Source organism: Furipterus horrens, unplaced genomic scaffold, assembly GCF_987537825.1.
Source record: "Furipterus horrens unplaced genomic scaffold, mFurHor1.1.pri manual_scaffold_5, whole genome shotgun sequence".
In the NCBI taxonomy this organism is placed as follows: Eukaryota; Metazoa; Chordata; class Mammalia; order Chiroptera; family Furipteridae; genus Furipterus; species Furipterus horrens.
The window spans coordinates 59,315,710-59,334,021 of NW_028327175.1; the positions used below are offsets into that span (position 1 = coordinate 59,315,710).

The 18,312-nt window shown below is 36.0% G+C and overlaps 1 protein-coding gene across 1 annotated transcript in view; it reads left to right on the forward strand.

The window, feature by feature from the left end:
- Window positions 1-11,431: 11,431 nt before the first annotated feature.
- Window positions 11,432-18,312, forward strand: part of ADGRV1 (adhesion G protein-coupled receptor V1) — a gene marked incomplete at its 5' end in the record, with an annotated part of 466,202 nt that continues 459,321 nt past the window's right edge. The window contains 3 exons of the mRNA XM_090278998.1: window positions 11,432-11,632; window positions 13,591-13,740; window positions 15,695-15,790. Coding sequence (XP_090135124.1) covers window positions 11,432-11,632; window positions 13,591-13,740; window positions 15,695-15,790 — 447 coding nt within the window. The remainder of the gene's footprint in view (window positions 11,633-13,590; window positions 13,741-15,694; window positions 15,791-18,312) is intronic.

The window sequence follows — 18,312 nt, forward strand, 5'->3', positions numbered from 1 at the left end:
TCTTAAAAGATTTTTTTATATCGTATCAAATATATACTTCATTTGTGTTAAGTGACATGTTACTTTTCCTGGAAGTATTGGTCCAAACTGATAGTGTACTGAAATGACTACATATTGTGTAATCAAAGTCCTATGTGTGTGTCAGGATGCTTTGTTTTATCATGTCTACTCTTCTTAAAAATATTATTGTGTTAAAGCACTCTTTACAAAAGTTTATAAACATTCTCTCATAGAAATATAAAATGAGCATATGTCAAAGATTTTATTCTACCAATTAATGAGGGAACCAGTAGGGTGTTAATACTGGTTCAAAGAGCTTTTGAGAAGCTAAGTATTTTAAAAAAATAAAGGAATGTTAAGATAAGATTTCTAGGTTAGGTATAAAATTGGTTAATGTCCTGCTGGGTGATACCTGACAATAATCATTTGCGCCTTTATTGGATGAAAATTTCCAAATTTATATGTAACTTCACTAAGTCTTTTTTCTCTTGAATGGGTCTGTGCCCTGTATGGTATTAAAAGTACACACCACCCACATTTTTTGCCTTTTTTCCAAGTTTTGGATACTTTTCCTTAAAAATGACCAATATTGATGAGCTTCATGTTTGTATCCATAAAATGGGAATCAAAGTCCAAGTAAGACCATTGTGTTTGGCCCTGACAAAAGTAAATAAGCTTTTCTTTATGGCATCATGTTTTCCCTGCCTTCCTATTACTTTAAGAGGAAGAGATTATTTATTAACTCATTTTCTTATTAAATAAAAATATTTTAAGGGCACATTATATTCAAAAGACTGTTCTAGGTGCTGGGAAGGCAAAGCTAGCCAAGATGGGCAACGTCATTGTCCTGGAGGTGTTTTTGTTCTAAGGAGAGAGATGGAATAAATGCAAATCATGGTAAGTGCAATGGCAGAAACAAAAGGCTGAGAGAAGTATATCAGAGGACAACCTTCTTCATAAACAGAGAATAGAAAGGTCATTCTTAGGAAGTGACATTTAAGGAAACACTTTTGAGAAAGTGTCACATGAAAAAGGAGAAAGAAGTGCCTTAGGCCTGTGGAGCAACCAGCCCTGGTGCACATAGAAGAAAGGGCTTGGCCCATTCGAGGATCTGGAGCGGCAGAGTGGCTGGAGAGTGAGGGGAGAGTGGTATTTGACAGAACAGCTAGGATCTCTTTAAGCCAGGTCTTGTAGTTCATAGTGAGGAGTTTGCATTTGAGGTGCAGTTAGGAGCCTTTGAAGACTTTTTTAAAATAAAAGCTTTTCTATTATGGGAAAATTTAAGCATACACAGTTTGGGACTAGATCTCAGGTGTTTTGATTCCTAATGCGTGATTAACACTAATGTACGTGAAAGAGTTAAAAAATTAGCTAGTCAAAAATATGAAGGCAATGAAAATAAACTGTTGATAGCACTTAATGGGAAACTCCAAAATGTTTTGTAGAATTATGACAGACAGGATTTAAAGTGACCTGGAATATGTAAGAAAATTGGGGAAAATATGAACTTCATACATGCACCTTTAATGTTGAGTGTACCTAAACAACCTAAAACTTCATTGTAAGGGGCTTTTTTCTTTTTTTCAGTTGTATGTGTAAGCCTACAAAGACAGGAGAGGAGAGGAGAGGAGGGGAGGAGAGGGGAGAGGAGGAGAGGGAAGGGGAGGGGAGACAATAGCAATGCTGTTTTTCAGCCAGAAGGCAGATGAATGAGTAGTAATTGGCTTAGCAGACTGATGGCAGCTGAAATCTAAGTTAGCAGACCAAAAAATTGCCAAATTTGCAAAGAACATTAAAAAATATATGAAATGGTAGCACCAGGCGCCTCAGTAACTATGGGTGATGGGTGAGCCAATAAATGGGGTGACACCTGCTCTGGGAGTAGTCGGATTCCTAGAATCATCATCCATCCATTCCATTCTTTATTGCTGCTGACTCCCCCAACTCTTGCAATCTGCTGTTTATGCTCTGGGATGGTAAAACTGCGTGCTTGACTGGGGATGTGAGGTGAGTTTGAGGGTGAGGATACTTAGTGAAAACAGATTAGATAACTACCATGTGATTCCTGACTGTCCAGACTCCTAGGCCCTTTCCCACACTTGATTTCAGAAGTCTTTGTAGTTATATATGCATTTTCTAGATAGCAGAACTGAAGATGCCTTTTGGGGGAATCTGATCGACCTTAAAGTATTTTCTAAAGGCACTAAAATTGAGCCTATCTAATAAAAGTTTTACTCATTTCACCCACTGTTAATAAGCTACATATTCTCACATGTACTCAGAATTTCAAATCGTCATTTTGGTCTCTTAATCATATGCATATATACAAAGCCACATAGTTTGAACATTTGATCACCATTTTAGTGTCCTACTTTTTTCAAATAACCAAGAGTTACTAGACATCTGAAGAAATCTTTTTATATAGAAGATAAATTCCAGAATAACAAAGCAAGTTAGAGGTAACAGAGACTATAAAGAGAACAGAAAAATATTTTAAAAATCAATATTTTCCAAGGTGGTATTGGATTAATGGAAAAATAATAGGATACCATTAAATTCTTAGCAAATGAAAACACAGTAGTATAAATTTAAAAAAGTTGGAGGATTAAAATTTAATGATGAGTTAAGTTCTCAGAAAGTAGGGCAAAAATCAAAGGATTAGAAATTAGAATAAAAGATAAGAAGATAAAATGACGATTCAGTTCCAGAATGCCAATATCAAGTAATAAGAGTTTTAGGACGAAGAAACAGTGACAATGGAAGGGACAAAACCATTATGAAATAATACTGGGTTGGCCAACCAATTGATTTGGTTTTTTCCATAAGACGACTCTGGTAGTGAGTGCTTAGTTGTCTTTTTGTGACAGCTGTCATGTCAGTGTGCATTAAAAACAAAACACCAAAATTGGTGAATTTTTGCCTAGCCATTTTAATATTGAAGATGAAAGAAAATATGCAACATTTTTGGCCATTTATGGCTTATTATTTCAAGAAAGGTAAAAATGCAACTGAAACACAAAAATAGACTCATGCAGTGTATGGAACGTGTCAAAACTGGTATGTGAAGTTTCATGCTAGATTTCTCACTGGATGATGCTCCACACTTGGGTAGACCAGTTGAAGTTGATAGAGATCAAAATGAGATATTAATTGAGAACAATCAACATTCTGCCATGCTGGAGATAGCCAACATACTAAAAATATCCAAATCAATAAAGTTATTGATGAAAATGAAAAATGTGTCTTACTTCATGGAAAACACCATATGGACTTTTTGGCCAACCCAATAAAAGAAAAATGTTCAGGTCTGAAGGATTAGTGTCAGATTGAAGGAGACTGGCAGTGCTCACAAATGGACAAAAATAAACCCCATTCCCCCCAAAATCCTGTGAAATTTCATTAAACTTGTGGACAAAGAGAAGAACCTTCTGGAGCAGGGAACAATACAAATAAGCAAACACCTATAACACTTCAGAACCAAAAGGATTTTGGATTTTATAACAGCAGCAATAGAACAGGCTTTCAAAAATAATGAAAGAAAATAATTTTCTCCTAAAATTCTATACCCAGTGAAAATATTTAAGTGGAAGATTAATATGACAATAATTTTTAGCATACAAGACCTAAAATGTTTATGTTTGCACATCCTTTCTTAGGAAATTATTGGAGGATGTTCTCCATCAGAACAAGTAAATACACCAAGTAAATCATGAAAAAGGAAAATAGCCCTGGCCAGGTGGTTCAGTTAGTTGGTTGAAGCATCGTCCCGAACACCAAAAGGTGGCAGGATCTATTTCTGGTCTGGGCACATACCTAGGTTGCAGGTTTGATCTCTGGTCTGGGTGCATATAGGAGGCAACTGATCAATGTTTCTCCTTCCCCCACCCCCGCCCCCTTCCTTTCTCCCTTCTTCTCTCTCTAAAATCAATAAACATTTCCTCAGGTGAGGATTAAAAACAAAACAAAAGAGAATCAACAAAAAGGAGATCATACACAAGAATGAATGAAAGAGAATCCCAGAACGATGTAAAGGGGATCCCAGGATGACTCTTGTGTTCTAAGTGTAGAGGTCAATGGTCTTGATTAATATAGCTTTGACACTGTGTGGTCTAGGAAAGTGCAAGTTGCCAAATTTTGTCTACCTTTCCCTAGAGGGTGAATCAATAGGTGTAGTGAAAGTCAATGGAAGACATTATTTTACTGAGGAGATCTTCAATTATGCTGGTGTGTAGTTGAGAACATAAAGGTGTTCCCATCATGAATGCCTACACTGAAGCCTAGTATTTACCAATCTATCTGCCCACTTCCATCTTGAAAAAAAAATGTGTTAATTCCTGTAGTCTGTACACAGAAAAAAACAAAGTCTGTCACAGAAATTTTCTCCTATGGTAATCGTTGTCGTCGTTGTCGTCGTCGTCGTCGTCGTTGGCAGCCGTCCGTCTCGAGAGACGATGGTGTAGCTTCTTAAGAGTCTATCTGCACCGCCGAGAATGGTTGTGCAGTCCAACTCGGGAGTGACACGGTATCTGTCTCCTCCTGTGTTGAATCGACATCTTGCGATGACACTGGAGTGTCCTCTCCAGTGAAGCTGAAGCTACAGAGCCTCGAGAGATGATGGTGTAGCTTCTTAAGAGTCTATCTGCACCGTCGAGAATGGCTGTGCAGTCCGACTCGGGAGTGACACGGTATCTGTCTCCTCCCGTGTTGAATCAACATCTTGCGATGACGCTGGAGTGTCCTCTCCAGTGAAGCTGAAGCTACAGAGCCTGGGCAGGGTGATATGGAGGGTCTGCTGTTGCCCATGCAGCAGACCCCCCCTCTCTTCGCAGCTGAAGGGTCCAAGGGAAAGACGGAGTCAATACAGCTTGGCTTCAGGTGCGCCGCAGGAGTTGCCGGTGTTGACTAGAACGTCAAACCGCCTTAGGGACTCCGGCTCCGGATTTTCTGTCGGGGTTTACTCCCTTAGCCTTTCCCCTGAAGAGGTATGCCGCAAGGCAGCGGAGGTTTTTTGGAATCAGAGTTTTCCTTCTCTGTCCTATGGTAATAACATCTTAATATATGCATAGATTCTCTCTTGAGATAGATGAATTTGATAACTGCAGTTGACTATGTAGGAGAGGCATATGGCTGGGGAGAATGGTGTGAGGGAAACTCACTCTTCATTGTTTACTTTTTTTTTTCTTTTTAATACTGTTCCATGTATACAATGCATGTTTTAAAGATGAATAAAATACAAATACTTTCCTTAAAAAGTTTAAATAAATAAGCTAATAAACATTCCATATAGTTTAAGTAACTATAAGAGACTGTCCCCTTTATCATTTTAAAATATTTAGCATTTTCTCTACTTTTAACATTATATTTCTTGTAATAGCTGTGAACTTAAATCCTGTTTTGTATGGAGGAAGGAAAAGCTCAATTTTTTGTAGTATTGGCCAAGAATAAATAACACAAATTAAGACTTCTTAGAGGCTGAATAATTGATGATATGAATGATAAAACTTCTCTTGTTCCACAGGAGTAATTCTATAGTTTTAGAATGCCCTTTCCTAAATGTAATAGAATTCAAGTAATTCTAAACTTGAAAACCTTGCTTCATTAGGATCATAGTTTCAGTATTAATTACCTGGTGGTCATACCATGGGAAGATGCTTACCACAACATTGACAAGGAAACAGCTTAAGCTAAAAGGTCAATTCTGCACTAATAATCTTTGTCTTTTCACTGTCCTGTTACTCACAGATGTTGTACAGCTGTTTATTCTGAAACTTAAGACAAAGTTAACTTTCAAATTGACAAAAAGTTTTGTATAAAAGTTGATTACTACAAAATAAGTGAAGTTAATTGAATTTTCATGTTTTTCTTTACATTGTCATCTGTTGGGTCCTGGATCTTATTTATTTTATTTATTTTATTCTATTCCGTATTTCTAAAAAAATTATTGAAACTTAGAAGACTATTCCCATTTGCTCAGAATATACTATACTTGCTACCTTTCCTAAGGTACCTATTAATAAGAGACAAGATGGGAAGAAGATAATATTCTAGATGAAAAAAGACTTAGAATTTCTTGCTTGTTATAATATATTGTATTGAAGAATGTTGTTTTGTGAATGACATTTAATATGTTTATATGCTAAGTAATCCAAGTAGGAAATGAAGTTAGCAAATACCAATAGGTTTTCAAAAGGGAAGAAGGAGCTAGCACCCCAGAAAAACACAAGAGAAAGGAATTAATGTCAGGCGAATTTAAAGAAGCATGATTTTAGGGATTCTTGTGACAATCAGAAGGGCATTAACATTTTCAGATCACTGAGTCAATGTGGTACACTCCTGTCCCGCTTTGTTCTATTGTGAAGACATCTTTTGTTTGCCTAGTGTCCTAAATTTTCCTACTAGTCATTGTCAGTTCCCGGGTGGAGGGGAGAATATTACAAATGATGGCAATAATTGCAGGATAATAGGAAAGATAGTTAGCTAGTGTGGTGCACTTTCATGAATGTTTAGAAAAGATTGAGACTTGAATGTCAGAGTCGAGGAGGAGAAAGCTTCCACTTGGTATATTTTAACATGAGCTCACAACGTCACAGATTGGAGATTAGTGGATGAATGTTGATGTTACAAATGACAGAAAATACAACCCAAGCTGGCTATAGCAAAAATTTATAATTTATTGCCTCAGTAACTGAAAGGCCAGTGTAAAGCTGGATTCAGAAACCTCAGCTTGATTATCAAGACTTGGCTCCTCTCCACCTCTTAACTCTGTCTGGCCGTGTTCACTTTATTTCCAGGCTTTGGAGGAAACTGGCTCCAATGAACACTACCCTGAATCCAATGGTATAGGGCATCTGAAATCTAAAGTTTAAGTAAAGGTCTCAGAGTTGTGTCTTGTTGGCTTTGATTGGCCCATCCCTGTGAATATTTTGGAGCCAAGGACCCTATCAGCAGGGTCCTTGTGTCCTTATTAGCACAGGGTGTTGCACAATGTAGAATGGGTGCTAAGCATACAGATGTTACACTAAACTGTAAGCTGCTCTTCTGCAAGTAACCAGTTTTCATTGTAGGAGCTACTGTAATATATTCCTGACTTTAATTTCAGTATTTTTCAGAATTAGGTAACTTGTAGAGTAGGCTCAATATAATTACTTAGAATCCAAGGTCCAAAGACTTTGTGCCTACATGCTATCAGGACTCTGTCAGAACTTCAGAGTATAATTCAGAAAATAAGAAATAAGAAGCTAACCTAGATCTCATATTGCTTGAACATGAGATAAGGTATCTATTGGCAGGAACCATTATTTCCTTTGAATCATACAGAGCAAGAGGGGGAGGTGTGAGAACTGGGATGCTAGTTGGAAATGAGAGGGTTAGTTTATTGGAATAGCATGCCATCACAGAGCAGAAGGGCTCAGTAATGCTAAAAATATGCTTTCATGATTGTGACGGAATATGAATTAAGCACATTATGATCTTTCAATATGTTGTTTGAAATTAGTTTTGTAGAGGTTTAAAATAGGTGGTCTGATACATCATGTAAAACTTGTATTAAAACTAATGAGAGAAGTAGTGACCTGAATTAGATATGACTTAAGTGTTGTATCAGTTACTATGCCTAGTTTTTTAAATTTAATAGAGTTACAAAAACTATATTTTTAGTATGATAGAGAAAAAAGTACCCAGTTATTCTGAACAAGAAACTGTTTGGCATTCATATAATTATGGCTGCCTTCTAATGGGAATTTCACTTACAAAGCTTTTTCTTCATCTTGTAATTTCCTTTGAAGGCCAGCTTTGCCTCAAAAAACTCTTCTTACAAGTTGAAAAGATGAAAGGAGAGGAGATTCAATCATCAGTGATGTCACAATTTGAGGCATTTCCAATCATGCTTGTTTGTTCATTTTGCATAATACCAGAACTCACTGATGTACTCCAATCTGAAATGAATTTACTGACTTAACCACTATGTCTTGGAGCTCTAATTACCTGGGAAACTGCAAGAATACATCATTTGAGCTCATTGGTCCTGACATTAAAAGTGCTGTTAAATATTTAAAGTAGTAAAGAGAACTGTAGCTTTGGTTAAATAAATGTAAGGTTTATCAGAATAATAAGGTGCAAATTTTTAGAAAACATAATTATGCAGTTTTATGGTAGTTTTGATTATTGTGCATGAGTTTAAAATATTTAAATGCTTTGAAATGTGTAGTATAAAAATTACCATATTATTCATGAGGGAGATGTGTGATTTGTAGAAAAAATATGTAAGAGACAATATAGTGTGGATATTCGATAGAGTCTGGAGTTTGACTCCTGATTTCAAATCCTGCCTAGCCACTTTCTTAGCTGAATAAGACTGTGTATGTTAATCTGTCTTCCTTAGTTTCTTCATCTGTAAAATGAGGTTAATATCAGTACCTTGGTCATAGACATGTTGTGAAAAGTGAATGTGTATTAATACACAATAGTGTATTAATTGCCTAGAAAAAGAGTGCATAAGCATTTGCTGTTTTAATTACTTTCTATAGGTCATTATAGTTTTTCTATAGGGCATATGGAATCTTAAAATGCAAGGTAATAATAATAATAATAAAAAATATATATATATGAGGAAGCCTGCATGAAGTTCAAGCATATGAGGTCTGTCCAGAAGTTATCCAGCCAGCCATGTAATATGAAAAATAGGGACATTTATTGAAGAAGATACAGGAAACATTGTACATAGGACAATAACGCCATTGGTCCTCTGCAAAGCAGGCCCCTTGGGACCTCACACAGTTCTCCCAGTCGCCATCAGCTCCGCCACTATGTTTTCTTGAATCTCATCAACAGTCTGATATCTCTTACCTTTCAGGTGTGATTTAGTTTTGGGAAAAGCCAGAAGTCACAGGGCACCAAATCTAGGATGAAGGAGCTGAGTCACCTGGGTGATTTGATGTTTTGCAAAAAACTCTGCATGAGACATGATGCATGGGCAGGCCCGTTGTCATGATGAAGCTGCCAATCACCAGTTGCCTATAGCTGCGGCCTTCTGAATATCTGAATAGTTTCCACAGGGGAATGTTCAAGCTTAATGCAAAATTTGATGCAGATTCATTACTCTACTCACTCAGTCATTTTTTAATGCAATGGCCACACAGTACACATGCTCACTCAATGGCGTCTAATGCCCCCGCTGTGTACAGTGAAGTGATCATTGTTCATGCATGCAGATTCCAGTCCACTTGTCTTGGCTGCCAGGTTACATCAATGTCACGCAGACTGTTCTCATTATATTAACAATGGTTGGACTTTTTCTGGACAGGCCTTTGTACTGCATTGAAAAATTCAGTAATTAAAGCCACAACTGTGGTCTATTGTACTTTACCTCCAGGATTCACTTCTCACACCCTCACACTCTGGAACAGTGTATTTCAAAGTGTATCCCAAGGATCAGTTGCATTAGAATCAATCAGGCTGCCTCGTTAAATGCAGAGATTCCTGGGCCCTACCCTAACCTCACTGGATCCTAATTTCTGGGTGTGAGAATTAGAATTTTAACAAAGGTCTGAGTTGTTTCTTACACAGGATGAATTTTGAGAACTTATGTTCCTAGCCATTCATCATTCCCCCATCTCATGCTGTAACTCACTTTCACTTGTTCTCACTTAGAACTTTTTCATGTGTCTTCTTATTTTTCTCAGCTCAAGGTTCTATCACATCTCAAGTTCAAGAAATTGAGATCTTTCTTTCAAAATCACAGTAGACCAAAGTTGATCCTTTTCTTACACATCCAAGGCTAGGGTTACTTACTACTTCCTCACCTAGATCTGTTCTGTATTCTCTTTCTCATCCCTGGTTCATTTCTTTCCCACTATTTGTCAGGAGTGAGGTGTGAAATCATTCTGGCTTTAGAATTCCACAAAAGATCTTCAGTTGTCTTTAGTTCAGTCCAGAACTGCTCCCAATTTCCTGCCTCACCAGATTTTGCTGTTTTTCTTCTCTCTCTCTCATATATTCCATTCCATAAATATTCCTGGCTTAGAAGTCAGGGACGAGTGTGCAGCTAGTAAGGGAGAACTATTTTATTTCTTTCAAGACCCTTAGCCCCTTGGCAGGCTTTCTTAGAGAGAAGGCACGGGTGTAATAGTGCCCTGGTCCTCCAGAATCTCTGTCCCTGTTGGCCTGTGTCTCTCTCCGGGACTCCATCTGAACTCTGCGTCCCTGTCTGTGGGTTTTGCTGCCATAAGCATGTGAGACATAAAGCAATCTCAGACTGCATTGTTTGGATGTAAGTGAAAACATTGCATCTACATTCTAAAATAAATCAAGAACTTATATATTTTGTAATTCCTAAATATAAAGCCATGTATAGTTGTGTGGCAATATCACATTCATGAAACTTATATTACTTCTTGATCAAGGTAAAGATTAATAGGAAGTATTTTTGGCTCATAGAGTTCAAAATGCAGCTCTCCTTTAAAACGCATGAACTTGTTATGTTCGCGTGACTGATCACATAATCCATTGGAATCTTAATGATCCGTGAGATAAATTGTTCACATTTTTAGAGGTACATCTGCATTACAAAACAGCAGCGGTGTCAAGCAGCCACAACATTGTTGTGCCTTTGGAAGCACTTGAGTCACACAGTGCTGAAAGTAGAAACAATATAGATTACTCACAGACATTCGCATTGTCGTAGGAAGAACACAATAGACGTTATAGAAATATACTCTTTGCCAAATTTGCTTGCTTTAAAGCAATGACCATTTTCTAAGAAGAGGCATTAGTATTTTGGTGGTGGAATGGGAAAAAATTAGGTCCTAGAAATTTGTGTCCTTTGAAGGGATTAGAATTTCCTTGTAATAACTAAAACTTTTAAAAAACATTTTCAAATAAGGCAATTTTAAGGAAAAAGTAGACACAACAAAGAAATCAGTTTATTTATAGAGTTTCAGTTTCAACTGCTTTATATACCAGTTTTAAGAGTTCTTTCATATTTGCACAATAAAAAAAATAGATTAGTAAGTTCCATTAAGATTACTGATCCATTTGACAATTTTTAAAGTTTTTTCTTGTATTTTAGTTTCATTTGAGGGGAATATGGGATTTAATTCAGTCTCTGTGTTGCTACTTAGGTTTTTCTTAGAATAAATTGGAGGGCCAAACTTTTTAATAAACTAAATTTAATAAATAAGTTTAAGGCTAATTATAACTAATATCTTGATATATAAGCTAAAGAAACAAAATGTAGTTATGAATAGTGAAAGAGAACCATGGAAGAGTTTGTGATTTCTAGTTTATCTGTGATCACACATTTGAATTGGATGGCTTAATGTTTGCTTTCCATATGTCTTAGTTGCTTACTATCTAAGTCTTCGCTCTGTTTATATCTGTAGACAATGCAGCCTAATGAAAATATATTTGATATGTTTTGTGAACAAAATCTTTGTTTTTTTCTCCTATAGGGATGCCCTCTGCATCTTTACTAGTAAATCTTCTTTCAGCTTTGTTCATCCCTTTTGTGTTTGGAGAGACAGAAATAAGGTTTGCCGGACAAACAGAATTTGTAGTTAATGAAACAAGTACAACAGTTATTCGTCTTGTTATCGAAAGGATAGGAGATCCAGCAAATGTCACAGCAATTGTATCGGTAAGAAATGATTATAGTTTTATTCTTACTGAAATGGACATGAAATTTCTTCGTTTCAGTGACAGGAATATTTTTACCTGTTTGAGATTCTGAGGAGTTTGATCAGGATAAATGATTCGCATGTACACTACTGCATTTATAAAGGTTTGTAGAGTGCTCGAAGGTAGCATGTGTGTTTGGCCATAATAGTATTTTAAAGATATAGACAGATTATTTTAAAATGGTCACATGTATATTTAAAGCAAACATAACAAAATATCAATAAGTATTTTTAAATAAAAAACCATTTTGGGTAATTTGGATCCTACTTATCTCTGCTTGAATATATTATATATTGTCAGGTGGTGGCTTTAAGAAAATGTCTGAAATATTTAAAAGTAGAAAAATGGCAATTAAAAACCCTTAGTTATATTGGAGAGCTTTTTTTTTTTTTAGGAGAAATTAAGTATACTTACATAGAAATTAGGTAGAATTTGTTAAACTCTTGATCTATCTTACACATAGTTCAATTATTAGATGGATTGAATGAGCATGTTTTGAGTTTATGTTTAACCAGAAAGTGCTGTCATATGACCTCCAAGGATATTACTGTATTTGAGGGCCAAAATACTTGAAATTTTTGTTTACAAAAATGAAAATAAGTTCTTAAGCAATAGGTACAATTATCACTCTGTGAAATATTGTGAAAAGAGACAAAGAAGAACAAACTGCCTATGAAACAAGCCCAGTATTATACTTTTGTGCGTTGTCTTTATTTTTTAATTTTTTACATATATGTATATGTTTATTGAGTACATTTTTAGTTTGAGTATATATTATACTTGATGATCTTGTACATATAATTTTGCTTGTATCTTAATGTCTTTTTTCAGGTTGGTCTATTATTTCTTCAGCTTTTCTTGATGGTGGTGTCATTGTTTTCCAATCATTCCTCAACTTTTTTTCAGTGAGGTTGCCCTCAATTTGTGCTGTAATAAATGTTGCTATAGTGAAACTACTTATATACACATTGAGTTTTGCATATTTTGGATAGTTAAGTGATTTTTTGGGTTGGGTTACTGTGCTTTTCCCTTTGTACTGGCTCTTGATATTTAATACTTCCTAAAATACTGCTACTTTTTGTAATAAGGTATGTGGACAAGTTTTCCAACACCTTTGACAACTTTTTGATCAAGTATTTAAAACCTAATTTATTATTATAAACAGAAACTAGAAACTGACTAAAATTTCTTTGTACATGTCCTTCATTTTTATTTGTACTAAATCATTGTTTTTCCTAGTAGCTAAATTATTCATTTTAAGCTCTTTAGCAGAAGAAATCTCATTTAGATATGCACAAGAAGTTGTTCCTTTATAATTTCATAATTATTGCTCTCTTGAGAATCTTATTAGCAATGCTGATATTATAGAATGATGTCTTACAAAGCTAAGGAAAAGTTTATAATGACTAATAAATATGGAATGCTAAAAGAACTGGGCCTTTATTGGGAAGATATAAATAAAATTTCATGTTGAGAGTTTTGGAAAAGGCAGTTTCTTTGAAAGTGATAGGGAAAAGAATTAATTTTCCTGATATATTTTGGCAGGCTACTTTCAACCCTACTTTTGGAGAGTTTTAGCTATAGTTTGTCCTGTTACATTTGCTGTAATCCACTTCAGAACAGCCAAGAGGCAGAGAAAAAATATTCACATTATACTCTCCTTTATAATTTACTTTTCTATGTAGTGACTTATTTACCTTCCAGGGCATAAGCAAATGTTTTTGTGTAGAATCATTTCTTTTTATAATGTTTCTTGTAGGTGATTTTTATTGTTAAATATTTGCCTTTGTACATCCTATCTATAAACATTAATGTCACTTGATGATTCGTGTTTTTTCTTCTTGATTGTCCCAATTGGCATCAGGTTTGCTTGTCCTAACACTGTTATGTGAGAATTATCTATTTTGCATTTAATAGCTGTATGGAGATGACACTGGTGACTTTTTTGACACGTATGCTGCAGCTTTTATACCTGCTGGAGAAACAAATAGGACAGTGTACATAGCAGTATGTGATGATGACTTACCAGAGCCTGACGAAACTTTTATTTTTCACTTAACATTACAGGTAAATCCTTCTTTACCCCTTAACTCAAACTCATAAAACTCTTGCCTTGCTTAAAAATCTACTTTTCTAATGATAAGCCAGTTTAGGAGACCGGTTGTAGTTTTCATAGATGCCAGAACTGAAAACCTTTTTGGAATTTCCATGGTCTGGTTTAGAAGATCCTACAGCTAGTTTTTGGATCCATTCGCCCTCTTTAGGAATTGCCATGACAGACACTCAAGAAAACCTTGTTTTCCCTTTGGCCCTTTTTCTCTTTTATTCTTTCCCAGCTACCAGATACACAAAGAACGACTATGACTTCTGAGTTCAAAGTAGAAGGATACAAAAAGCAGGCATGGAAGCGGGAGATCCTTCTGCCTTCGAATGAATTCAGAGTATCCCTGGGAAAAAGGCTTGAATAGCCTAAGGTTTAATTGTCCTTTATAGATTGATCTATGAGGTTGAGGCAGTGACTGCTAACAATGCTCTGGTTAATTTTTCTGAGGGTCATTGAGAAATTTTTTGAATGATTATATTGGTATGATTAAATTTTCATGATAATGATACTTGAAACAGTCATACTTTGCTTTTGTGTACTTTCTTAATATTTCTGTATGCTGCTGTTGAATACAAGAAATGTTGCAGACAGCTCTTCTCACATTTATTAGAAAAACTTTTAATATTTTACCTTTAATTTGGCTCTATGATTTATGGAATAACTAATTCTTAAGTTTCAGCACTTTCTAAAATATAAGAAAAAGAATCATTTTTTTTCTTTCTATTGAATTTATTGGGGTGATACAGGTTAACAAAATTATACAGGTTTCAAGTGCACAATTCCACAAGACATCTGCACACTGTATTGTGTTTACCACCCCAAGTCAAGTCTCCTTCTGTCACCACTTATCCCCCCTCAACCCTTTCTACCTTCTGTCACTCCCCTCCCCCTGCCAGTAACCACACTGCTGTCCATGTCCATGAGTTTTCTCTCTCTCTCTCTTTTTTTGTCCAACCCTTCCAACCCCCACACAGATCTCCACCCCCCAGCTGTCAGCCTGCTCTTTAACTATGATTCTGTCTCTATTTCATGTGTTAGTTCATTTTATTCGTTAGATTCCGCATGTGAGTGAAATTATATGGTAGTTTTTTTCTCTGACTGGCTTATTTCACTTAACATAATGCTCTCCATGTCCATCCATGCTGTCAGAAAGGATAAGATTCTCTTCTTTTTCACAGCTGAGTAGTATTCCATTGTATAAATGTGCTACAGTTGTTTTATTAACTCATTTACTAGTGGATACTTGGGCTGCTTCCAAATCTTGGCTATTGTAAATAATGCTACAGCGAACAAGGGGCACATATATACTTTCAAATTAGTGATCTGGGTTTCTTCAGATAAATTCCAAGAAGTGGAATTGGAGGACATACAGGTGGCCAATAGACATATGAAAAGATGCTCAATGTCACTAATCATCAGAGAAATGCGAATTAAAACCACAATGAAATATCATTGTCAGAATGGCAATCAGTAAATCAACAAACCCTGGTGCCCTGTTGGTGGGAATGCAGATTGGTGCAGCTACTGTGGAAAACAGTATGGAGTTACCTCAAAAAAATTAAAAATGGCAGAATTATGTATGAATAGATTTTGTACAGTTTGCTTTATTCTTTGTCATATTAGTAATGACATTAGAATAATTATAATAGTATAGCATTACTAGCCAGTGAGTACTTATAATTATACTAATTTATATTTTAATAATCAGTGATTAGTTATTAATGATTTCCAAAACTTTTTCTAAGAATTCTTTTTTTTTTTTTACCTCATGGACTTAGTTTGGATGTATTTTCTTCATCATCTGTGCATTAAAAGTATTCTTGTGTTTTTATTTATATTCTTAATTACTTAAAGAAACAAAATGACTTTTTCCCCTTATTTTTAACTTATTAATTTATTTTTGGGTTTTTGTTTTAGAAACCTTCAGCAAATGTAAAACTTGGATGGCCGAGGACTGTCACTGTGACAATATTATCAAATGACAATGCATTTGGGATTATTTCATTTGATATGGTATGGTACAATTTGATCTTGTGGTTGTGAGATAAAAGTTTAACTTTTTTTATTGTTTGTCATAATATTACTAGCACCTTTGTCTATTAAAAAAATTTAATTTTTTTTTATTTTAGAGAGAGGAAAGGAGAGAGAGGAACTTTGATTTGTTATTCCACTTATTTATGCATTTTTTATGCATTCATTGGTTGATTCTTGTATGGGCCCTGACTGGGGATCAAACCCACAACCTTGCCATATCAGGACGATGCTCTAACCAACTGAGTCACCTGGCTAGGGCAACTCTTTTGATACTTACATAAAATTTGCTTTAATTCCATCCATATTCCACATTCTATAGACCATCCTTTTGTTCTCAAGAATTTCTTTGAATTGATGAGGCCTATATGATCATGGTCATCCCTTACGCCAATCTTTTTCTGTTGATCATTCCATCTGACTCATTTGTTACCCTATTTGGTGGTCTCTAACTCAGATGTTGTCTTAGTTGGTTCAATCTGTCATAACAGAATGCCATAGCCTGGGTGGCTTACAAGCAACAGAAATTTATTTTTCATAGTTCTGGAGGCTGAGAAGTCCAAGATCAAGGTACCAGCAGATTCAGTGTCTGGTGAAGGCCCATTTCCTGGTTCATAGTTGTGTTTTTGCTGTGTTCTCACATGCAGAGGTGGCAAGGGAGCTTTCTGGGGTCTCTTCTATAAGCACATTAGTCCCATTCATGAGGGCTTTGTCCTCATGATGTAATCACTTCCCAAAGGCCCCCCATTTCCTATTACCATCACATTACAGGTTAGGGTTTCAACATAGGAATTGGGGTAGGGAGCGGTGCAAACACAGTCTGGAGCAGATATTGTAACCCAGTTCTTTTTGCTGGATTTCTTGAACTGCCACTTAAGAAAGCATTGTCTGAAAGTTTGATGTGACTCTGAGATGGGAAAACATAATGAAAGGATACTGAAAAAAAACTATAGTAAATTTAAAATTGGATAGTAGACACTACAGTGCTTAAAATATCTGTGGTCAATCCCTACCCTGAGATTTTCCCATTAATTAATATTTCCTAAGGGTTAAAACTCCACCTCTCAGTTTTGCTCAGCAGTTTATTTTTCTACCTTATCACCAAATTCCTGTGTTTCTCACCAGTCCTATTTTCAGGTATTTTATCTTTACACACAAACACATAAGACAGGTCCTAGCTCTTAAAATACAACAAAATTTATCTCAAATGCAATTGGAGTTTGCCACTAAGTTTTAGACTACAGTAACCTTCCTGATATGGAGACTTTTTAAATCATGTTGCTAGTACTCATTATTAAAAGATGATGTGATGCTCTCCAGCTTTTTATTTGTTTTCCAAGTTAGATTGCTGCTACAATGGTGTACTGCATGTCATTTTCTTAAACTATCCTTGAAACAAGCTGAGCTATAGATAACTATGATCTTCATAACTGCAGTATCTTGACTAAAAGGACATATGGATAACACCAATATAGTAGACATTTTGTAACATCCACTATATTATCATTTACAGAAATTAAATTAATCACTTACTTTTATTTGAATGCTGGGGAATTATTAATTATGAAGCAGGGTCCCTTACTTGCTTAATTCTCCTCTGTACTGCCTTTCCTCTGCACTCTCTTCCAATTTATCATCCTTAAACTTATCCTCACTTGTTTAAAGGAATATTTCTTTTTAAGTTTAGACATTATACATCCTAGCCTCCAGGAATAAGCTCTTATTTCTAGCTTTGGTTCCAGGTCCATGACTTGTGGTCTCTAACTGAGCAATTGACCTGCATAATTAAAATTGAGCTAGGCAACCATTGAGCTCACAGTACTTCCTAAATAGGCTGGCTTTGGTTCCCAGCCTGGATCATGATCATGTTGATGATGAAGGTAACACTGATGATGATAATAATAATAATCGCCAACGTTTACTGAACCCTCACTATGTGTCAGGTACTAGGATAAGCACTTGATGTGAATTATCTCATTGGAACCTCATCATAACCCTTCGAGACAGGCATTTCTGTCCCCATCTATAAACAGTAAGTCTCAGGGTCCCCTGGAGAGATGGGGCCCCCTGCCCTAGTTAGCATGCACCTGGCCACTTCCCTCTTTCCCCTCTTCTGTGCTGAATTTCAGCCAGCCATGCCAGCACATTCTAACATTTGAAGTCCTGGCTTTTTCTTTTGCTCAGTGATCACGTCCTGAAAAAGTTATTAGCAGTTGTCTGCTTTTCAACGGTGAGCTGACCCATGAGGCAGAAATAGTTGGGGGGAGCAAGGCCACATGGTTGTCTCAATGAGCTGCCCTGGTCTGGAGGCGCAACTCACTCTGTGACCTCCTGGGACCCAAAGAGCATTTGAATTTGTCATCTTTCAACTAGATAACCTTTAAGATTCCTCAGCAGAACAGCTAGTTGGTGGTAGAACCAGGTTAAGAACCTACATCTTTGGCTTGACTAGTTCTGTGTTCCTTTTGAAAGAAAAAAAAAAGAAGAAGAAAAAGGAAGGAAGG